General features: G+C 36.7%; 1 protein-coding gene across 6 annotated transcripts in view; it reads right to left on the reverse strand.

Annotated features, from left to right (window-relative positions):
• The window catches only part of adgrl3.1 (adhesion G protein-coupled receptor L3.1), a 91,260-nt gene that overhangs the window by 41,263 nt on the left and 24,764 nt on the right, over positions 1–25,233 (reverse strand). For all 6 annotated transcript variants that reach the window (XM_043243510.1, XM_043243486.1, XM_043243505.1 and 3 more), the window contains exons 3-6: positions 23,738–23,951; positions 17,335–17,444; positions 13,002–13,016; positions 9,746–10,552 (exon numbers count right to left, since the gene is read on the reverse strand). In XM_043243510.1, coding sequence (XP_043099445.1) covers positions 9,746–10,552; positions 13,002–13,016; positions 17,335–17,444; positions 23,738–23,951 — 1,146 coding nt within the window. The remainder of the gene's footprint in view (positions 1–9,745; positions 10,553–13,001; positions 13,017–17,334; positions 17,445–23,737; positions 23,952–25,233) is intronic.

Below are 25,233 nucleotides of genomic sequence, written 5' to 3' on the forward strand. Positions count from 1 at the left end.
ATAGCTTCCCTCTCTTTTTTCGTTTCTTAGTCCCTGTCTTTCTGTCTTGCTATGTTTATCTGGAGATGCTCTTGTTGCCGCAGTGACTGCTGGAAAAAAGGACTGAACTGTGAAGAGGTTTGAAGAAGAACACTAGAGGACAGCTACTTTTTTTTCCCATTTTCATGTTTGCCTGTGAATTGGCCATGGTGATGTACTTTAATAAAAAGTGGATATGAAAAGAAAGCAGGAACGAGATCCCACAAGGCTCTGTTATAGGACCAATGTTTTTTATTTAACTTTAACCGAATATTTATAAATAGTTTTATATAATATCTTGATATGTTTTCAGCCTATTTTAATATTTATTTATAGCTTAGTAGCTCTGATTAAATGCACATCATGGCAAAACAAAAAAAGAAATAAATAAAACACAACTGCAAATATAATAAACAAAATGTAACATATAAAAAAATATATATATATATATATATATATATATATATATATATATATATATATATATATATATATATATATATTTTTTTTATTATGTTACATTTTATTTATATTTACAATTTATTTATTTATTATAATAAAATAATAAAAGACACATAAATATATTTTTACTAAAAATATTTTAATAGGCCTACATGAAAATCTGAATGACTACATCAGAGCTTTGAAATGAACACAACCAGTTTGAACTGATTCCCAAACTGTAAATTATCTAAACTGTAATTTCTATTGCAAAATAATGTAGAAATCCTGCAGTAATAATCTTTGAAATAATTAGTTTTGAATTACTTAATCATGCACTACCGTTTAAAAGTTTGGTAAATGTCTTATGCTAAGAAATTTTTTGATACGAAATACAGCAAAAACGTTACTGTAAATATGCTATTAGAATTCGAAATATCTGTTTTCTATTTTAATGTGTATGCATGCATGTACGTATTTAATGTCACAGGACTATTCCGAAATCTTTCTAATATGCTAATGTGGAGCTCAAGAAAGGCTTAGTATTATCGTCAATGCTGAAGAAAGGTTTCGCTTGTCTGGATAGGGGGAACATCCCCGCAGTACTGCCTACATTGCAGATCCACCACTGACCCTGCCCTAATAGATTTAGCACATGATGTACTTGCCGGTGCATAAATTATACCTGAAAATGTGCACTAACAAAGCTGTGCAATCATAAGACAGCGTGAGCCCTCGTTAGCAGTTCAGAACGAAAGATAGTTCCTCTTTCTTAGACTATATCCCACCAGACAGCTCTAGCTTATTATAGAGATGCACTGATCCAAATATCCCCTCACATCTCCTCTCATCACTTTTCCTGCCCTCTTTTCTCTTCGCTCTCTCCCCCACCTCCCTCGGTGCGGCAAATCTGACTGTGATTTTAAAGGGCCGCTGAGTGAAATGAAAGCACTTCCTGTTTCTATTTCTGTAACTGTCTGTGTGAGGAGCTACTGAGGCAAGACTCGCAAAGCAGCAGAGCATTCTACAGTGACTAATCGCTCACACACACGCTCACAGACAGGCATGGCACCCTCCCTCCCTTTTTCTCACAGAAGCCATTAAATGACAAACCAGCCCTTTCATCCACCTTCCAAATCTCTCCATCGTTCCTTTCTTGCCGATGACCGCCTGTCTGCCGTGCCCTCCGTGTCTCTAGATTGTCATCTCCGTGATACAGCCCACTCAGACACAATAGGGGTACAGATAGAGGGCAACGTGTGTGTTTTCCAACGGAAAGGGTGCTTTGATTGGCAGCCGATCAAAGGAAGTCCTTCTATTCTCCGCATCGGTGGAAAGATGGCTGACTCACTCCTTGAGGGTAAAGGTCATTTATCCTCTATTACTCCAAACACTTTTAAAGGCAGCGTGACTTCAGATTGGGCTTCCAGCGCGGTCTGTTAAGCCCATCTCTTCCTGTAGACTAACATGAAAGAGAAGGCAATATATAATCGGCCGTCTATTTCCGTCAACCGGCATGTTGGAAAAACCGCTGTATGAAATCGGGTCATTTGATGTTTGGTCATACTTTCAGGTGTGACCGGAACAACGAATCTTTAGGGGCTGCTCAACGCACAAGGTCCTGTTAAATATGCCTCAGCCCACACAGAGACAGGAAACAATGTCACCTTGCTGATCAGGACCAGTCAGAAGACAAGCGTCATGGCAACCAAGCAGGGACTCGGTGATTGGTGCGAGTTTGCGCTGCTATTGATGATGAATTTTTCCATATGTCTAATTCAACAAAGAATAGAGTGTTAAAACCGTGCATGGTAACACTTCAGTAAAGGACCAGTTCTCACTATTAACCGGTTATTAGCTTATTAGCATGCCTATTATATTATAACATATTATTAGTACTTATAAAGCACATATTCTGCGTGATCATATTCTACATCCTTAATCCTACCTAAACTTGACAACTATCTAACTAATTATTAATAAGCAGAAAAATGAGGAGTTTATTTAGGCAAAATTCATAGTTAATGTTTTGTAAATAGTGATAATGGAACCTTAAAATAAAATGTGACCAAAAATACCTAACCAAGTGAAATTAATTCGAAGTAAACTAGTGTTCAAATGTTTGGGTTCAGTAAGATTTGATTTACTTATGTATATATATATATATATATATATATATATATATATATATATATATATATATATATAGAGAGAGAGAGACGCACATACATTAAATTCAATATGTGGAGTACACTTATAATACTGAAAATATTAAAAAAAAAAAAATTAAATGGGACGAAGAATTTAGAATGCACTGCATGTTAACATTTTTCTTTTACTGAAGAGCTACAGAGCATCTACTTCATAATAAAGAAAAACTACTCTTTTAAGCACAGGCTGGACGTTGTAGATCCATTCACTTCAGACTGCGATGGTTCAGGGTCGAGTCACTGAATTCCTATAAAATGCTTTCAGGGAACAACTGGCTACATTTTAAAATATAGTTAAAAATAACAGAATGCAATTCATTTAAATCGTAATAATATTTTACAATAGCACTGTTTTTCAGTACTTTCATTAAGTAAATACAGCCTTTGTGAACATGACTCGTTTCAACTAATCTTACCAACTCTAAACTTTTGAAACACTGTTTCAAACTATAAAACAACAGATACATTCCTCAGAAATATTTGGTTTGGATGCATTGTGTTTGTTTAAGGTGTCCAAACACAACTGGTGTCACTGACACCAATTGGTTAAAAGTAATTGTAAAAATGGCTCAGTGACATTATAATTTTCAGAAAAGGTCTAGAATCATTTGTATGCAAATGCCACTTGGTTTGATATTTTGTAAATAATGCAGTGACATTCACACATTTTTAAGTGTGACTTCAATGTCCAAACACTTTTTGTGTCCGCTGTTTAACAAAGAGATGCAGGCCCTAAAAAGAGTGATTTCATAAACAAAGAATAAAAAAGAGAGAAACCTGTGGTCCTCTCCTCTTCCAAATGTTATCCACAGTATGGTGATAGCGATGTAAGTCCCCTTGGTGGGGTTACCGCTGTAATCCGCACTCTTATCCTCTCAGATCTACATGCTGAGATGCTCTAGGTCAGCAGTCTCTGTGTGTGTGTGTGTGTGTGTGTGTGTATACATGTGTGTAAGCATATGTGTAAGCAAGGTTAAAATTAACACTTGCCAAACAGCAACTGCGAGTAAAACTGGGTGTTGTTAAAAAAAAAACCTACAACATTATTATGCAACATTTTGATTTAAATGAATTGGTCCTTTTTTAAACAGTTGATTTTTCATGTCACTATGCGGTCCCTGGCATAACGGTTTCAATAAAACCATGTGTAGGTGATTACAGTTTTTTATTTTGTTTTATTAGTAACAGTGATTCATATGTGTCTCAGTTGAGTTCGTTGCAGCCGTGATTCTGCTCGTATAAAAAAAAAAGAAGTCATTTACAAACCTAAATACGATTTGTTTTCAGATCTTGGCTGAATAAGACATTTTAATAAAATGCTTTTTATTAAAAAAACTCTCTTGCACATGTGCGCTGATAACATTTTCCTGCAGTTAAGTCTCAGATATACTTGCAGTGTATTATATTCATAACATTTTCATAATCCAGCTATTAAAGTATCATTTCACCCCATCAGTCAAATCTTCAAAACATTTCGAAAACACTCGCTTCTGAGTTCAGTGAGTCGGTAACTCTCAAGACAGACATGTCCAAATGAAACGGTTCTTGGTTCATTGAGCTATGAGAACTGCTTGAACTGATTCGGGAACAAATTCTTTAGGCTTGTTTTGTGAAACGGTTCAACTGATTCAGTGAAAAGATCTCACTCAAAGTAACGATTTACTGACAAACCGGCCATCAGTAAGAATGATCGCTATAAAGAACCTCACCCTCAACGGATGTAAATGATGTGAGCTATTCGAATCAATGCTATTCAAGTCCGGTAAAGAACATCTTTTAATTACTTTGTCCTCAGCGGAAAGTTCACAATTAAGGGTTTTTATCTACAATGCCTAAAGCTCCGGTTCTCAATTGTTTGACTCCAAGGCCTCCCATTGTCCACAGCAATAATCAAACACCCTGGATAAGGATAAAAGGATTTAAAAGCTTTTTTATTCACACCTACTTTTATTCTACATAATAAAATATTGTACACTGGCGTGGCTAAATTGCATTTTGTTGTTGTAATAATGGCCATGGGGTTATATGTTAGATCTGATCAATTTACATGATTTTTCCACTTTAAATTTTACATATTCAGAATTAGGCTACCTCTCACATCCATTTTTTTAGAGGGAAAAAAAGCAGTTGTCAAGGGGGTGAATTAAAATAAAATAATATATTATTATAATATATTAATAATAAATATAATAAATTTTTTTATTTTAGTTGCCGTGGTTTAGGTGACATTTTTTACAGTCCTCTTAAGGTCTCATTTGAGGTTTGCTGAGGACAATATTTTTTTTTGCCTTGAATGACAAAAAAATGACAAACAAAATAACGATGTGTCTTCGTGTTTTGTAACAGGTGCGGTATCACTATGAGACAGACGCCAGCTTGTGTATGATGCTGTGAGTGACTCAATGATCTGTGCTGTGGAAAAACAACTTTGTCCTACTCTCATACAGGCAAAAATACAACAATTAAATGAAATGTCCAACAAATATTTTTTATGAAAATAAACAATATGCAAAATACAGCAGAAAACGCATTTATAGAGCGGTGAAACGTTTCCAACTCTCCTACTACTCAGGTGTGGTATTAAGTTAACTTTGCACCCTGTATGTGTGTGTGTGTGTGTGTGTGTGTGTGTGTGTGTGTGTGTGTGTTAATGTGAGCTCTGAAGTGTGTGCATACAAGTGTGAGTGCGAACATCACTCCATTACTGATTGATCTGTGTGTTAAACTCCCCGCTGGCAGATCCAGGTGCATTCTTGTTCCTGTGGATCGGTTTAAATAAAGTTTTCCCTCTGTGCTGAGCTGTAATTGCCAATGGAGAGAGTTTTAACCGTATGTTAGACATTCTCTCATTTAATAAAAGCAGAGAACAGAAGTCTTCACTCCACTAAAGGAGCACGGAGGCCATTCCACTTAAACTATCTGCGGTGCCAATCCTAACATATTACATTAGCATCAGACTTTAAAGCAAACCTGGAGGAAGAGGATTCTGGGTATGAGAGCGAGAGAGAGCGTGCTTTAAAGCAAAGCAGATTAAACCGCTATCACCAGTAAGGCTTCAAGATGCGTTTAAGTGAGAGATGGTGAGTGTTGCATGTGAAACGCATGCGTGCGTGTTTCTTATTTCCTCAGTTAACAGAGCAGAACTCGTTTCATTTCTGTCAACTTTTAAAGCTATTTTGTCTGTGAGTGGGTGTCTGGGATCTTTGGATGAACGGTTGGTGAAAAGGTGGAAAAGAAAAGGAAGAAATTTACGATTGTTTGAGCACCATACTCTCTAACGGAACTATGCGAGTCAAGTTAATGATAATGAACGCTAGCAATGTGCAAGCCACAATTCCCCCATCTTGTTGGTCTGCTCTGATTGCCACATTGTGGAGGTTGCAGGGAATGTACAGCATTACTCCACCACTGTGATCCAGACACCTGAATTGGCTCTTTCTAAATGTTGATTATAGGCTTGACTGCACAGCCATTCTGGATGCATGCCCAGTTATCACAGTCTTCAATATGAAGAGTTACTCTTACCACGATTAATAGAAAATGTACACAAAAATCACTTTAATGTTCACTGGCGAACAGGAAAAGGCTTGTTACCAGCAAGTTGAATATTCAATACGAAAATGATTTATGATAAACATTTTATTTGAATGAATATCTGTCGCCAATTATAAATATTCTGTTCTTTTTTCAAAATTAAGATGGCCGCCCAAAAAGATTTACGCTTTTTAGTCGCATGCTGCTCGCATACTACTGTTACAGCAGAAGAAGAATCCGGAAACAGACTCTCTTATAGACATGTACAGTTATATACAGTCATTGGTATGAACAGGCAAATCAGATGTGAAGATCGGACAGTATTTTTGTTTTGCGTTGGTGTTAACAGGCCTAGTAGCCAGTGTTTTTTTTGTGGCTGATTAGTTTGAATTATGTGCTGTAGCGAATAAGATGCAGGTTTTTATAGGGATATGTTGGACCAGAAAGTAGCGCAAAAGCTTGAATTTGCACCCAAGAGAGACAATGGGAGACCAATATAAAGAAAAAGATATCGAGAAGTAGCAAGAGAAAGCCAGAGATACAAAGAGGAAAGGAAAGCACATAACTGGGCAAATCTAATCTCTTTCAATCTTTTCATCTTCTCTCTTTACCGTTCCTGTAGATCTGAATCCTTCAATGTCCTCCCAGCTGACCTGAATGCCAGAGCTTTCTCAAGCACTTAAACTCTTCCAAAAGAAACACACTTTGTTCAGGGACATTCAGCACACATACAAAACTTAGGCCCATTATCTATTTGTAGCTGATAAAACTACTATATACCAGCTATTAAAACTGTAGTACTCAATATGCTAGCACTCTGACTTGCACATAAAAATTAGTTTTTGGTTTTTTTATAGAGTTTCATTTTATTTAACTATTGATTATTAATAAATTAATAACACTCCCACTAAAAGTGAAATCACAAGAAAAATAAAAATGCATTCTGCATCAAACAGAGGTAGATATTCTAAAAATCTACTTAAGCCAAAGTTCTCAATATGTCCTGCCTTTGAATAAATAGATGTAATTGGATTATTGCCATTGGCATTTCCTGCTTTTTTTTGCACTGCATGTGTATCCAAAAAAAAGTGCAGGCTGATTTAAACATTGCTGTTAGTTTTTTTATTGTAAAACTGACATATGTTATTGAAATGGTGCATAGTTTCTGACATTTCAGTCTTTTCGCTTTTCAGTATATTGGATGTGTGCTTGCGTGACTTGAAAATAGCTGCCCCGGGGCACTGACACAATGACTGCAGAGTGAACCAACATGCTACAACAGCGACTTATGGTAATACCAACTTACTACAGTTTTATTGTAGGAAAATTAGGTAAGGCATTGCATTTTTTGTGGCAACAAACAAAGATAGTCAAAATCGCAACACCTATGTGACAGCGGTGCAGTCCATTTAAGCTAAGAATGTTCTTTATACAACTGAAACATCAATTATAGTTCATAAAATTTTTATTCACATATCTGTACTTCTAACTTGTTTTTTGCATGTTTGATTGAGAACATTTTGTCAGAAAGAGACCATTTACTTTACAATCGTGATCTCTACTTTAAGCAAATAATTAGGATTTTTATTTCATTAAGAGTCGTGCCGTCTTGCACCAAGCCCCTGTTTCTAGAACATTCTCTCTGTTGAATTGATAGAATGTAGTTGTTTTTCGCTTTCAAAGCTGACATGCAGACAAAATGAAAAACTAATTAAACCAAGATAAAATTTAATTAAAAGCTGAACTACACAAAGATGGTGTTGTTATAGCAATATTCTCTTTGATATGACCACTAGACAGCATCTGATCTGCATTAGTTTAAGTGGCTAACGCTCCCGCTCTATCCCAAGCTTTACAAGATCTTTGATGTGGAGCGTGTTAATAAAGAAAATTAATGCAGGCAGGGTCGTTAACAAACACCTACATATACTGCACCTGCGGATGAGGTCTATATATGATTTAAAAAGCTATTTACAGCTTTTGTGATTTGTTTTGACTAAATTCTGCACAAATCAGTGTGTGGGTTTAGAAACACATAAATATTCAGAGAGGAAAAGTGTTTTAGTTGTATTTAGTATTTGCTTGTTGTGTGAGCTGTTCTGTAATAAACTGACAGTGCATGTGAGAATCTATTCGCAATTTATTAACTGAATCTCATACAATATGCTCAATTTGGACCCAGTTAAGAGCAAAGATACACTCTGCTCTGTTCTAATGGGGATGTCAGTAGATGCTGGAGATAATAACTGTTAGTTTACACTGTAGATAATGATTAATTCAGCTGCAATTCAGCTGAGCTGGCAAGCTGACTAAAATTGCAATACAATACAGCGTAAGTAGTGTGCCTGAACTCTAAATGTGAAGAAGGAATAAAACAAAGTGAAAAACAACCTGACTAATGGACTGTGATAACCTATACAATAACATTCTCAGAAAATGTAAGTCAGGGGAAAAATCCTGAAGGTCTCTTTTATCATTGACATGAATACTTGTATGAGTGAGCGAAAATGACAGGGCTTTCTAACTCTGCCAGTTTAGTTCTTCAAAGTAGATTTGTAACTGACAATCACACAGTAGTACAATACTTAAATTCTGACTCTGTAGGCGAGCAATAAATTTCGCCCCTGACGGCAGGCATACTTAAAGGGGCAGCTCCTACAAAAATGAAAATTCTGTAATTATTTACTCAACCTTGAAGCCAAAATCATTTTAAGTAATAGCTGGAATATAGCACAAGGTCTGTTCTCCAAGCACATTCGCCTTTGGTTAACTCTTACAAATTAATCAGTCTGTTTAGTGAACAAATCTGTCTGGACACTGAGCTATTTTAGATAAGTTGGTTCTCTAATGAATACAGCCTAACAAAACTATACGTTCACTGGTCCTGTTCACAAATTCAACAGGTTCAACGGTTGCAGCAGTTCTTGATTAAACAAGTTGAGTAGAGGACACTGATCAGAGCTGGGTCGTGGGTTTCATGAGAACGGATACAGAAGGTGAACGTATTTTACACGTTTACAGCATTTTAAAAATGTGGGGTAGCTGGTGTTTCGTGTGCGTTTAGCCAATCAGCATACACTTGCATCACTAATGTAAACACCTTTTTGGTTTTTTATATATATATATATATATATATATATATATATATATATATATATATATATATATATAGTATATATAGTGTTTACATTAAAGTCTGGTAGCTAAGTGTGTCCGTTTATTGACTGTATCTTCAGTAATGAAACCATATTAATTCAAACATTCAACACAATTTTCAATAGCTGAGGATGTTTCACCAGAAGGTTAACCAGAAAGGAACATGACCTCAAAGCTGTGAATCAAAAGGCAAAACTGTACAAAACAATCAAATCATCGTGAAAAAGCTTGGAGTGCACAAATAAATTACGTGCAAAAAACATCTAAGATCACAAAATACTGTTGCAAATGTTCATTTGTATTTTTAAATGTAATTAAATTGACTCAGTTACCAGTGAATTAAAAATACCACAGACAAAATGTATTTTAATTAAAAGGAAACTCACCAAAGCCCAATCTGTTGTCATTGTTCCCAAAGTCGAGAGAATATATGACAACATGGTAGTTGTTCCACACGTACAGCAAATTGTCTCGGGGGTTGTAGTCCACAGCTGCGATATATTGGTAGGAATTTGGGAATGGAATGCTGAGGTGCGTTTCACGACTCTTCTCAGTGTTGTACATGTAGTCGATTTTATTCCCCAGCGCTTCATTATCATCATCTTCGTAAACGCTCTTCACTACGTACAGGATTCCACAGATCATAAAGGCATTGGAGGCCGATCGCTTATCGTACGTTGTATCCCATGATCCCTCCACCCGCAGTGTGTATGGGTTGAGCTGACTGACCACAATTCGTCCATTGTTCTGTTCGGTGGCATAAATTACCCACAGTCCATTTTCATCCACTGCCAGATCGATGTCAGATTTTCCACCCCAGCGATACGGCGAGGTGTCGTGGTAGTTAGCGTTAGCAATAATCGCCTCACCACTCTTGATACGAGTTCGCAGGTCAAATTTAACAATGTTGCGTGTACGCTCCTTGTTGAAGAAAAGCGCGCCGTCGTACACCACAAACCCGGTGCCGTCCACACGATGGGGTAGTTTGTATGTGGTGGTGGGCCGACCTGCAATAAAGTCCTCCTTTGATGAGTACTCAGTCAGTGTATCTGTGCGATATGGAGTCCAGGGCATATAGTAGATTTTGTTGGATGACTGTAGGGGGTCTTTACACCATGATCCAGACTGGTGGTCTGATTCAAAGAGGTGTTCACTCTGGTACACACCTCTCAATACACCTGGACAGAGAAAGACTGAAAGAGGAAGAGGGAGTAAGTTGCACTTTTTTTAATATATTTAATTCAATTTTTTTTCTCTTATATTTGTCATATATGGTTATCAGTTAAAAATGCATGAAATGAAGTTCACACATACAATGGCCTTTTGTATTCTCTCTATTATGAGGAGCATGTTTTAATTTCTGAATTATAATGTCAGACTGATAAAATTGTCCTATTGTAATGAAGAAAAGACTATTTAAATTACTAAAAAGTAGTCCTTATTAAGCTCTTTGGAATAATCTTGTGTCATGTCTTGTTTAGTGAAAATGTTCATTAAATCAAAGTCATGTGGTGCAACCAAATGAAATCATGTGGTGAAACCAACAAGGGGAAATTTGCAAAAAAAAAAAAAAAAAAAAAAAAAAAAAAAAAAAAAAGGAATGGCTGTCAAAGTCAATATTGTTTCTTAAAATATCAGATAATTTAAACTTTTTATAACAAGGCAAGGTTAGATCAGACTGTAAAATGTCATGCGGTGTAACTTTCCAATCATATGTATTAATGAAAAATTCATGATATTTGTAAAAACGCTTGATAGTCCTATCACATGACCGTTATTATCATTATCATCAAAACTACATAAAACCAAAATCAATACAAAGAGCATTTCTAAGGACTTTGCATGTGTTTTTTTTTCCAATAAGATTTCATAAATATTTCTTTAAATCTCCTTTTCTCTATTGTAAACACTCTTGTATGTCATTGATCCATACTGCACACTATCAACTGGAATGGTCTGCAACCAAAGTTATCAAAAAGCTGCACGCTTTGAGCCTGAGCGAGCGAGAGAGAGACATCTATTAAATCATATCTGATGACTAGTAACCCGATTTATAGTTCATGACTTCTTCAGAATCCCTCAGGAGGTTCTGAAAATCTGTCTCACCGACTTCTCTAACCCTGAGGAAAATTCACACGGTGTGAACATTTATGTGGGGGGTGGTTAAGAATCATCACCCTATTATTCCTGGTACATTAAATGTGAAGATGAAAATAATCATCTGTTAAGCCTTATGCAAATCAACCTTAATTTGTCCTCCAGAATTACAGCTTGTAATACTAACATTCTATTGCACAAACTTTGCAGGCAAAAATAGCAACAGTATTTTCTAACCCTGGGAAAATTTCTAGGAGCAATTCAAATTACAATTTGAAGCGCTGTGAAAAATCAATGACCAGTAAACACAGTTGAGACACAGTTAGCCACCATCCGTACAGCAGTCTGAGCTGACATGCGTATCTTACAAATGTGCAGTCTTGTGATTAAACCCTCTGTGTGTGTGTGTGTGTGTGTGCGAACGTCTAATGTTTTCGTTCTCTTTGATTTATAATGAAACTTCTGCAAACCATGCAGATATGCTTACATGGTCACACACAAACAGAGAAGTGAGGGCACAGACAGTCACACGGAATGCCTGCCACAGTATCGGCACTTTCCCACCATTCCATTCCCAGAATGAGGAACATCCTCATGGGAAGTGTGTCTGGTATTTTAACTGTTGCTGGATGTTTCCTTTTATTGTTTTAGATGCATTAATTTTCCACAATACGTCTTCATCCAGGAACCTTTCCTGGCCTTTGATAAACTCGAGTATATTTGTGTTTATGTACATTTTTTTGATTACTTTTTTACTGTCAAATGTTTGGTTACCCTGTAAGTCCGTTTATTTTTGCCATTCTGTTTTCTAAAATCGTATTCAAAGATGCAATTCATGCCCGTTTGTATGGTGCCTTTTACAAAGCATTTCTTTTTTTCAAATATTACAAACAAGAAGCCTGTGTTGACTATGTTTTGGTATTGGAGAAAAACCTTGAGAGGCTCCTAAGTAAGTACACGATAGAAATGACTCCTATTTTTCTGTTATTGTCGATTTAACATTCGTTTTTTAATATGCATGTCATTCTATTGCAAATCAAGGCAACCTAACATGAAAAGCTCAAATTTTAAAATGCCTATTCACAATTTGAGTGTTCTCGCTGTTTGATGAATCTGATAACTGTTCATGCGTCATCTCCATCTATGCAGAAAATGACACTATTAGGTTAAGGTCTGACGGTCTAAATTTCCCCCAGGCCATTCAAGAGACAAAACATCGCAAGACGTCAGTTTCCCACTGCCACTTCTTGTGGTCAGCACAATCGGCAGTTTAAGTTTTAAACAGTGGCAACACCTCCCTGTTCATCTGATACAAACCACCAGATACACTGAGACAGATCAAGAGAGAGGAGACAGTGAGAAATAGAGGTCTAATTCAGGGAGTAAAGCCTTGGTCTGAGATCAAGTTTCTCCTCCGCATTCCTAATATAAACCATTATGAGCTACTGATCGCCAATCTGTCATTAGTATCAAATAACACCATAACAGCCTGTCAGTGAATTACACACTTAAATTACATTAAAGTAATGGAAGTAATGGACCTACCTCTCTGTTCCACTTCTGCATTCACAAAAAGGGTGAAAGAAGAGAGAAAGAGAGAGAAACGAACAACAGATTAATGATGCAATATTAAATACTTCACAGTAATTCAATTCCATATGCATGTAATGTGCGTTGTGTCTTAACCCAATCTTGTGAAAGTAGTAAAATGTGCTTCATTTGTATTCTAGAAATTCCATTAACAAAGTGATCATAATTTTTGAAAACAAATATAGTGTGTCCGTGTGATATTAGATTATTAACCAGAAAAATGAAGGCATAAAAAACAAACTAAAGACAGAATACAGAAAAGAAGAGAGCGGGGTTTGCATCACAAAAATTGTTCCTTGAGTGTTATGGTTTATACAGAGCAGCTTTCATTCTTGGTTGAGGAATAAAGGACACTAATTTAATAAGACATGTAATTAACTAGCTGAAATTTCCCATTATTATATTAAAAACGGTAGCCTGCTGCCTGGTACATTGGTGTCATTGTGAGTTGGGGCAGGATTTGTTTGTCTGACCAATGAGAGGGGAGTTGTTTAAAAGTAGTTTAAAAACAATTAGCAGTCTTGTAATTCCATTTGTGATGGCAGTTATCTGTTTTTCAAATGATCTGTTTCTCACTTTAATTTACAACCATTTTAAATATTGTATTAGTTTTCACTTTGTACATTTCTATCTTTGCTTGAACTTCCATTTACACTTCTATACTTCTTTTAAATATTACGCAACCAGCAGTGGAAGACTAAAATAATTTCACTGTACTCACGCAATGATGATAGGAGCTTGAAAAAAATTACAATCTAGACAGTTGCTACAATTTACGTTCCTTTGTGCGTGTGTGTGTGTGTGTGTGTGTGTGTGTGTGCTTCTCTATGAAATATGCATGAGGATGAACTGTTAATGCATCACTCAATAAATAAGCCACCACACAAGAGAGAGACTGTGTGAGTGTGTGAATGAGGTTCTAGGAAATCTGATTTAGAAGCAATTATGTCTCCCACACACACACACCTAGTCGAGTTTCAGTCACATTGTAAAAGGATCAATAACAAATAGTCACTGGCTGTCAGTTATAATGCATAAAGAAGTGACGCGTCCCACTGGGAGGTTACGACTTCCTCTACTAGTAACCTATCCATCACAAGTGACAGGCCGATGTGGGTGATGTTACAGATTTCTACTGTATGTTTACCAAAATCATTTGTTCTGTATTGTGACAGACATCAGAGTGAAACAGAATATCAGATCAAATTAATCAACTGTAGGTAAAATATATGTTATGTATCCTGTTTCACAGGAAGGTTCACATTTTGAGTAAAGAATAAAGGAAAAATTAAATGTATGCACGGATAAATTGTGCACAAAAATATCAATAACATGAATTTAGAAAATAGAGTTCCATTTCATGCCACCCTTAAACAGAACTGCTAAAAAACATTGATTGTTTCCAAACAGGTTTCCAAAACACTCCTAGTCAGCCGTTGGTCAGCCAAACAGATAGCCCCTCCCCAAATTCATGCTATTGGCTGAGCCAATGTTGCTATGGTGTGCTGGCAAAACGTCCAGACAAACAGATAAGATTGCCCAAAAAAAGACCAGATCCATCCCATTTCACACACTACGAAATTGAAGTGCCAAAAGGTGAATTCTTCTGTAATACTTCCCTCACCCTGATATCATTCCAAACATTAATGACTTTTTTTGTAACACAAAAGAAAATATTTAAGAAAATGTCTGGGGTTTTTTTCTATATCCATACAGTGAAAATGAGTGAGGGGGGTTTTAACCCTACCGACTAATATTGTATAGGCAAACACAGAAGAAACTATTTTCTTTTGAATTCCATGGAAGAATAAAGTTAGGAATGAAATGAGTATTTGACGAGAGAATTTTCATTTTTGTGGTGAACCGTCCTTATAGTGTAAATAGACGCAAGATTCCTAGACTGTAATTTAAAAACTACTTTGTCCCCTCTATGAAGACAGTAGTTAATCACACAGATCTAAGGAGCAGGTACTGAGTATCTAGTATATGAGGTGAAGTTTTTTGAGTGTGTAGGTAAAACAGACGTCCCATATTGAGGCCAAAGCAGAAAGGTTGACTGGAGTTCTGCCAACTCCTCCATCACAAGGGAGAAGAGAAAGCCAGAAAAACCTCAAGAAAACATTTGGAACATGTTCCCATGGGTTTCTAAGACTGAAGTAATTAAATTACCTGCCTGTGTGTGTGCATGTGAGACTGTTTGTGTGCGTGTCCGTACGTATGATGGACCTCCCCGCTAATTAGTGGGCCTGTGGAAAAAATGTTTTAGGCCTTTTATTCGACCAGATGGTCACAAACACACATGTATGCACTTATGAGCACTCACACACACTTCATGACCCCCGCGCGCAGTACGATTTATGGTCAAAAGGTCAAAAAGAACCGTGTGTGTATCCTGCCTGTGTGTCCTTTGTGTCATTTAGCTCTGTGCAAGAAATTCCACCGTGTCTCTGCTATTCCACCCATTTGTGAATCAGTATGTGTGTGTATGTGAATGTGTAGGTGAGACAAAGTGTGTAAGTGTATTCAGGCTTTTCCTGCTGCCAGTGCCGCAGTCATACGATACTGATTTATCGTCACCGTTGCCATGGCCACCCCAGATTGGAACACCAACCCCACAGAAACCGTGAGAACTTGAAACCACATCGCTCAACCCTCGGATGATTGACAGGCTCTCTTTCCCGTGAGTCATGGCAAGGGACGAGGTCGGACAACAGCGCATAAATGCAACAGAAGTACATTCATATGCAATTTTTCTGTCAAGTGCAAGTTCATTTTTCGTGACAGATCTGATTGAGGTGCCAGGTAGCAATCATGGCGATGCTAAGCTGTTAGGAAAGTACAAAAGTTTCTAATCAATTTGATATCAAATTCTGACTGTAACTCAGCGAATATAAAGCTAAACTAATGGAGTCATTATTGTGGTATTGAGGCTCTTTGTCTGAGTAGATGTGAGTGAACTTGTTTTTCTCTATGTATGAGGTCCAAAGGCCTCTGTCTGGAATGTTTAAGCGCTGTCAAAATTATTTGTGGTGTAATTTTTATTCTTAAAGTGCATTATCACAGTTCCTTTAAAAAAAATCATAGAAAGAACAGCAAAAACCGCAGGTACAATAAGGCACTTACAAAGTACTGAGGGCGAGGCAAAAAAAAAAAGACTGAAGTACAGCCACGCATTACGTGTTGGCATGGGAAGCGTGTACTGGCCATCTGGCTAAAGTTATTTCCAACATTTCAACCAGCTTGTTATGACGACTTCAACTTAGTAAAGCCAGTAAACCTGGCAAATATCACGACATACCAGAAAGGGACATGACGTAACTTTCTGTAAAACAATGTTTACAGGAATCACTATGGAGTTACATCAGTAAAGCTAACTTTCATCTACCAGGAAAAGTATTTCTTCCTCACAAAGAACAATTCGAATAATAAACAGGCTTTTACTGAATAATTCATGTAAAAAATGCAATCTTCACATTCCAAGTGGTTTCATTACCGAAATTTATTTTATTCAAAAGAAAAAACTACGGACAAAGCTAAATAATTTTCTGTGGCAATTATTATGTTGTTACAAATGTTGTTGACAGAGCTTAACTTTAACACGAAAAAATTAGTTTTAAATAGCTTGAGGCTGCTGGTATTCTATTTATTATATATATATATATAATTTTTTTAATTATTTGAAAATACTCTGCAAGTCAAACAATACACACAAAAAGAATTACAATGAAGTGAATGTGATCCATTTGTAAATATTAAAATACTGACTGTTTTAAATGTATAGCCACGGGGCATAAACAGTGTTTTATCCATTTTTTTTTACTTTCTTTAAAAAGCTACAAAACAGCTACAAAAAATAACTTTAAGGTCAAACAATACACAGAAAAAAATAAGGCAGGTGCTTTCATTAAATTATAAGCTTTACATTTCTGCTTGTAAATTTGCCTTTTATCCTCCGCTATAACCTTGAGGACATATCATTTTTGTGGTAGCACTATGGCAACACCATACCACAAATGCTGTTGATTGTATTACCTTGCACTAAACCCAAAATACTCATTTAAGTCTGACGTATTCATCTTTTAGAAGCAATAGCACACCTTTTCTCAACAAGCCACACGATTTCAATATAATTCATGTCTATAGCCTGTAGCACCAATGTATTACAGTTATACACCGAAGTTTAATGCTTAAAATTTAGAAGTTTGTTCAAATCCCCAAGTATGAGAAATAACAATAGCAATACTCAACAAAGCTTTATTTAAATCTGTATGTATGTGTGTGAACTTACTGTATGGCACACATTCGTACTGAACCTCAAGGTATTTGTACGTTCCAGGACAAGGGTCAGGAAAAACATCAGGGCCAGCAACGACTGCACACTGAGTTCGGTTGTTACACCTGAGAGAGAAAGAGAGAACGATACACGCAGACAGATAAAGCAAGGCTATTACTTCAGTTCATTCAATAGCTGTCTGACATTAGGCATATGAACCGTATGTACTCGTTCAATATGTACGATAAAAATTAATGAGCCCTAAAATACCATTTTCATCAAATGAAAGAAAAAAGATACTTTTACTCAACAATCTCAATGAAGCCGAAAGACTCAAAATGTGGTCTCCCCAAAGAGCAGGAACACATGCTGTTGTTCAAAAGTAATTCTTATGTAGGTCGTATGTACATGTAGGGCTGAAAATACAGAGCAGAACGAATTCTGGCACAAAAAAAAAAAAAAAAAAAAGCTGAGGAAAAGACAGTTTTGACAAATCCTGCTTGGCAGGAACACATGCACACACACACACGGATGACCACCACATGACATCTCTGTCATATTTCATGATTATTACACCCTATGGAAATGCAAGCGCACACACGAAACACAACTGACACATGTACAAACACACACAAGAATCTTGAAGCGCAGTTATCTCTCCCTCAACGGGTAACCATGGAAACCTTCCAGTCCAAGCCCATGGGGCACTTAAAATGCACACACAGACACACAAACACATACTTCAGCTTTTTAAGTTTCCAACCATAGCTTCACAAAATCATTATAAGACAAGCGACAGTCTGACGGACTCAGGTGTGTGTGTGTGTGTGTGTACATTTCAAGCTGTCAGGCAGTGGAATATTGTATAGGATTGGTATCTTGGCATTTGTGTATATTTGTGTATAAGTATAGATGCAGGTATGTTAAGTGTGTGTTACAGTTTGGGTGTGTGTGTGTGTGTGTGTGGGCCCTAATTGCTGTGCTGAGTGAGTGTGACAGTCATACTCCCAGAGTGCTGTGGGGCATCTCTGGTTTCCGGGGCGACAGCTCTTGTGTGGCAGTGTGCAACACTCAGATATGACCTAATTTAAGAGGAGAGGAGAGAAGAGGACATTCTTTTGTCTTTTTCTTTAAAGGTAAAGATTTGCATGCACAAAACACCCTTTTGCCTGCTCAATGCCCCCACCTAAGCAATGTTGTCTGGGTTTTTGTGTGTTTAAGGTTTATGTTCGCAGTTGTTTGGGTCGATCAGACAGGCTGAAGTGAAGAGATGACTGAATGAACTGGGGCAGCGTGTGTCACATGAATATATCAGCATCATTCAGATGTACAGAGACACTGGTCTTGAAGAACATCACCTGGCTGGGATATCAGAGGGGTTCCTGTGTGTGTGTGTGTGTGTGTGTGTGTGTGTGTGTGTGTGTGTGAGCGTGTCCTTTTTTTCAGTTTCCCTCACAAACACACATAGGATGTCATGATTTGTAATGACATTCGTCTAATAAGATGGAGCATTGTTTTATAGTTATAAAATCCTTGAAACGTAACAATAGAGTGTCACGCTGGCAAATGCCAAAATGATGGGTTCGATTGTCGACAATGACAGCAATAAATATAAATTTGCGATCATTTTAAAAACCATCTGCTTTAAGAAAGAATTCCACAATGTCGCGCTTTGATGAAAACGTTGAATAAAGATGTAAAATGTCAACAGCAAAAATATGAATCGGTTTGACAAGTGCAGTTTTCTTTCAGTACGTGTACATGTTTTGAAACAATAAGTTGGGAACGTACCGAATACTTTTGAAAAAAGCAATACTTTACGTCACAGCTTGGCAAAACCACAAATCCCCTTTCCTCAAAATCAATAGAAGGTTAGGAAGGAAAATCTCTAATCAATAAATAAATAAGCATGAGCAGCACACCAACGAATTTGAATGAACTTGTACTGAATTTCCTACACTACAAGCTATTACTAGTTTTATTATATATGTATTGTTAAAATGACAAAATTGTGTAAATGTACAGTGCAACAGTACATGTGGTTACACTTTATTGTAAGGTGTTCTTATTACAGTGTAATTACACATTTAAGTACAGAGTCATATTAATCAACTACATGTACCTACTATATAGTTAGGGTTAGAATTATTTTGTTTGACAATTATATTGTCTTAAGGTTACTTGCATGCAATTATTATTGTTATAATAGTGAGTATATTTAACAAGGACACATGCATATAAAATCTAGATGCAAGATTTGTTTCATTTTTATCGCGGTGTAACTATGATTTTGATTAAATTGGTTATCAAGGTTAAAAATCTACCAGACATATTATAATTTATTCTAAAAAACATGTATATATATATATATATATATATATATATATATATATATATATATATATATATATATATATACATTTTTTCTTTCTTTATATTTACGCACTTAATTGTACATTTAGTAAACAAAATTGCAATACTTCAAGTCTGCTAAACTGGATCAACTAATTTTGTATGTAATGTACTTGTGCAGAAGTAGTAAGTCCAATTAAAGACATAATTAGTTTATTTGTGCTAAAGTGGAGCTACTGTAAGTATACTGTAGGTGTACTTTAAATATTTTGCATTTATAAGGGCAATAATAAACAATCCTCATTAAAAGTGACATTAACAGACATTTTAGGCTTATTAATAAGAAATGTGCATTGTGCAGAATAATTCAACTTCTGTTTATAGTGTATCCAAAAAGAGTTTAATTAAAATATTAATCAGTAGGTGTTGAGTTATCGTCAGTGATTATGTTGTTTATATTTTTACTAAGGTATATTTGTGAAAAGAAATTATGTTTATATATATACTTGTAAATACATGTAAATATTTTCAGTATATATACTGTGTATATATATAAATGCACACAGTACACACACATATGTTATACACATTAATTGAGATTAATCGCTAACCAGCACTAAAACAGATATATTAATGTTATATGTAATATGTAAATGTAAATGTATATGTATATGTATTTATTTAATTGAAGGCATTATTGGCATAATGACAAACAAGAAAAAAATATAACTGTAATACAGTGATCAAAACCTCCTAATCGGACAGAAAAATGACATTAAAAATGACATTAGATTACATTAAAAACAAATTCAGTGCTAATACAATTGAAGCAGGGGTTTTTGTTCGTTTAGTTTGGTTGTTCTTTTGGGGTTTTTTGCATTGTGTTAACAAGCGTGATCTTTTGCACTCCGCAGAATCGACAATGCCTGTGATATTCAATGCAATGTTCATTTTTAACAAAACCAACAGCATCAATAATTTGAGAAAATCAAACACCCTGACCAATCACAGGCCCTCTCGCCGTCTTCATTTCTGGAACAACTGTTTAGAATGCTGCGTGTGAAATCAGTTCTATTCTCTCTCCTCTGAATTGCATCAGACCTGCTAGTTGAAATCTCTTTGTGTAATATATTATGTCTGCCAATAGATCTTGGATAAGGGGCTCCCAAACAATCACCTTCCAATTACCTCCCCTCATTGATTAGAGCATTAGCCCGCCATGGCACACACATACACACACACACTCCGTGAATACATTAGCCCAAACTGAGTGAGATGTAAAGGTCAGACAAAATGAGAGAGAGCGAGTGACAGCGAGAGGGAGAGCGGGAGATGAGGTGGAGAATGATAAATGATGTGTGATTCCAGCCACAGCTTCTATAAAAAGCAGCGGAGCAGGACCAAAAGAGAAAAAAAATCTTTCTCTTGTCTTCTGTTTCATGGAACGTTTCCTAATTCCTCTATGGGAATTATACACTGTTACGTTCAGAGCGTGCCTCGCACATTAGCGGTTCAGAGTTATAGAAACCGAAAAATCAATCTCTTGTGTGTTGATAAAAGCGGGCTGCCGGCATCTAAACATCTAAATCGAGTCTCACAAGAGAACGCGAGCATGTGTTACAGGTATATTTGCGTGTGTATGAAAGAGAACTCATAAATGGTAATTTCCTCCACATTGACTCTGGGCATGGTCTATGGCCTTGCTAATTGGATCTTACAGTCTGGTCTACCCTGAGGCAGTGTGCATGTATGTGTGTGTGTGTGTGTGTGTGTGTGTGTGTGGCAGCTGGCAGGTGGTATAACAGGCAACCTCAGGGCAGGATATGGTGCTCGCTCCCTTACACGTTTCCACTGATTACACACACACACACACACAAACACACACTGGGAGTCCTTGTGAATGAACAAAAAAACTGTATAATCAAATCTGTCCGGCTCCAAATTAAAAACATACAGTAGAAGCCGCCACTTTTATGAATCTTTTACGAGGGCAAGGCATGCCTTCACGCAGCACGACACATCCATTCATAGTTTGCGATTATTCCCGTGCATTCTCTGCATCTTTTTTTTTCTCGTGCCACGGGGTGCCAGGTTGTCGTCCCCCGGTCAAAGTCAAGGTCGGACAGATAGCAGGCTGTGCTCTCGACATTAGCCGGAACCGAAACGATAATGTTTCTTGTGATGACGCAGATGCTAATGGGGTTTTGTTCTGCGTGGGTTCTGTTTTTCTCTGTAGCTCGGCTTCGTCTGTGCAGTTTGGAGGCAAAGAATTCGCTCGTCCTGCCAGACAACATTGAAAAATGCAAACGGGGTGGCTAATATGTTTGAAGGCTGATGTTTGGGGCGTTATGTAACGTGGACGATCTCGAATGAGTACATCTGATTAATTCCGTGTGCTCCGTGCGCTGCACAAATATACGCTTGCATTGTTCTGCGTGGCGAACACCTGCTTTTGAAGCACAATGTCTTTTTCCTGTTTTTTATTACGCTCTTATGTGCTAATTATGCCTACAAATCAACGTGTTGACAGTTTCGCTCTCCACAATGAGCTCAGCTGAAACCTAACACACAGCCCACGTACACGCTGCAAAGTTTTGGGAGTGACAACCACATTTAAATGCAGGAATAAACACCCTAAATTATTATTCCATGTGTGTATGGAATGCGGGATTCACTCCAAGTTGCAACAGTTGACACAGTGATAACTCAATAGCAGCATTTCTGCATTAACAACTAGCTGCTCAGATTTAATGAAACAGCAATTGTCACTGCCTGGATGTTTTAGCAGTGATTTTAGTTGTACAATGTGGTTTGCGCTCACAGTCATTCAGGGACAGTTTAGAAAGTACATTTCAGCTCATTTTCTAAGCATTTGGTCAGGCACATAATATCTTTGTATAAAATGCTAAATGAATATATTTCTCTTTTTTAAAAAAAAGTAAAACATATATATATATATATATATATATATATATATATATACACAAGTATTATTTTATATTATTTATATACTACTAAAGTATTTTTTATATTTTGAATTTGAAGTTTTATTTTCAAATTTTCATATATATATATATATATATATATATATATATATATATATATATATATAATGAGAAGTATTATTTTATATTATTCATATACTACTATAGTATTTTTTTATATTTTGAATTTGAACTTTCATTTCATATTTTCAGCTGTCATTTTAATTTTTTAAGGGTTTAATAAATTAGTCATTTGTTGTTTTAGCAGGTTTTTGTCTAAATACATTTCTATTTACTTTATTTTTAAACTGTTTTTTAAGTCAATTTTTTTTTTATCTAATTTGTAACATTAACTCAAACATTTCAATTTTTAGATAACCGCTGCAAGACCATTAGGGCCTCCTGTCATTAGTATTCAGTAGCCAACAACATTATCCTTTTCTATAAATAGAACAAATTACATAAATTCTTTCTGCTTGAGAAAGCTTATCAAGCTTGAATAAACCAATTATGTAAGAATACCGAGTTGTTTCAAAGCTTAAATTATATAATTTCCTTTCCTTTGTGCCATTTAATGTTAAATGATATAAACAATATTATTTACCTTCTTATTATTTTAAAACAAACAAGAAGTGTGATGAGAGGAATCAAAATTCATGGACACAATTATAATTTAAACTAATATAAATGTGATTGATCCAGAGTCAATGAGTTAATGGGCAAATCAATACACAGTTTATTGCAGTTTGTATATATGTTAATCAGTATTTAGTTTTTTTTTTTAATAATATAATTAACTGATTAACTGATAATTTTTTATAACTGGCTACACGCACTATTTTAAAAAAGCACATCACATTAAAAAACTTTTTTTTTTTTTTTTTTTTAACAATAGGTTTATAATTTCACCAGATGTTGCGAACACAAATGGTCTCCTTGATGGAATGACTCATTCAGCTGCAGTGTGCACGTAGCCGTGCACTAACACACACACACACACACACACACACGCAAAGTCGCACACACTAATACAACCTGTGAGACAACAATAGAGCACAAAGCATGTGAATGTATCTCTCTACCTGAGGCCCATAATCTTGTAGGCATCAGGCAGATAGCAGCGAGTGTTCTCCATTTGAGCGGGGTCCGAGTCACAGATCTTGTCATCTGTGCGCCCATAATTGGCGCTCTCGATCATAATGACATCGGTGCCCGGGCAGCGCAGCTCGATAGGATAACCCTCACATGACAGCTCTCGACGCACCACAGCCATCGGCACTGGAGCACGACTTAACACTGTAAAATAAAAAAGAGAGAGAAAAATACTGCGTTGGACAAACTATGAAACAAATTTAAACACAAACAGAACGTTCTTCATCTTTCATTCACGCACTCTCTCTCTCAAACGTTTTTGAGTGTGTCAGAGAGAGATGGCATGTATCAAAAAGAATAGTTATTGGGAGCAAAACTATTCTTCATTATACAATAGAAAGATCTCATATCTGCACCCAAAAGTCGCATCTATCTATTTATCATGTCCTCAGTAATAACCTTTCTTTAAATTACACACACACACACAAACACTTAAATCAAAAATTACATTCTTTACCGCCACCCCTCTCCTGTTACCGTAGCAACACACTCCTTTCCCCGCATGACGTATAGCCATAGACAAACACGGACACAATAAACTGCATTCTAATGCGCACACAGACACAGACAGATTCAGACACCCTCACACACTCGCTCTTATGAAATTAATCTCAGGGATGTGAATGACACTTGACTGTGTGCACGAGTTAATTTCACATTCTGCTGCTGCCTTCGATTAAAACACACACTGACAGCAGAGACGCCACATCATCACCCAATCAGGACCCAGGGTTTAACCGTCGCCATCACGATCGTTTCCATTGAGATTCATCAACGCACACACACACACACACACACACACGAGACCGTTCTGATTCTAAAAGAAAGCAAAGGGCAGCAGAAATGACTGCGTGAGTGTGTGGGCAGGGCCGATGTATAGAACTGAAATGGCTTATGGGTATAATGTGGGCTATTGGTTTAAATAGAATCGAGTGCAGGCTGGAAGGCTCTTGTCAAGGTGGAACTGTGTTTTCGCGCCCTTGAGACTGGTAGAAGGTGAGTGCCAGAGAAAAGAAGCAATCGATGACAGTGAGGAAAAAAGCGGAGAGGCTGAATGAATGCGTGCGTTGCAGAGATACAGGGAGCGTCGATGAGGGAGCGCTTGTGTTGAACGTTGCCTTGATGTTTTTAAAACGTTCCCCCCAGTGGCCAATTCCCCGGTGTCCTCTGAGCTCAAACCTTTACGCTAAAGGTCCCCTTGAGGGACCGAGTCGCACACACGGGGTCGCGCTCACACGCTCCGCACACACATAGAGAGTCTAGACGTCTGCATCTATGATTATTGATCTGTCAGATCCTCTTACATCTGCACTCCATCTCACGCACTTTTAACAGGTTCACACACAATTTTTATAGTTATGGATCGGCCCATAAAATGGCTCGTTCACTGGAAAATAATCCAGCTATATTTCATATTTCGCTATGG

Source organism: Puntigrus tetrazona, chromosome 1, assembly GCF_018831695.1.
Source record: "Puntigrus tetrazona isolate hp1 chromosome 1, ASM1883169v1, whole genome shotgun sequence".
Taxonomy (NCBI): Eukaryota; Metazoa; Chordata; class Actinopteri; order Cypriniformes; family Cyprinidae; genus Puntigrus; species Puntigrus tetrazona.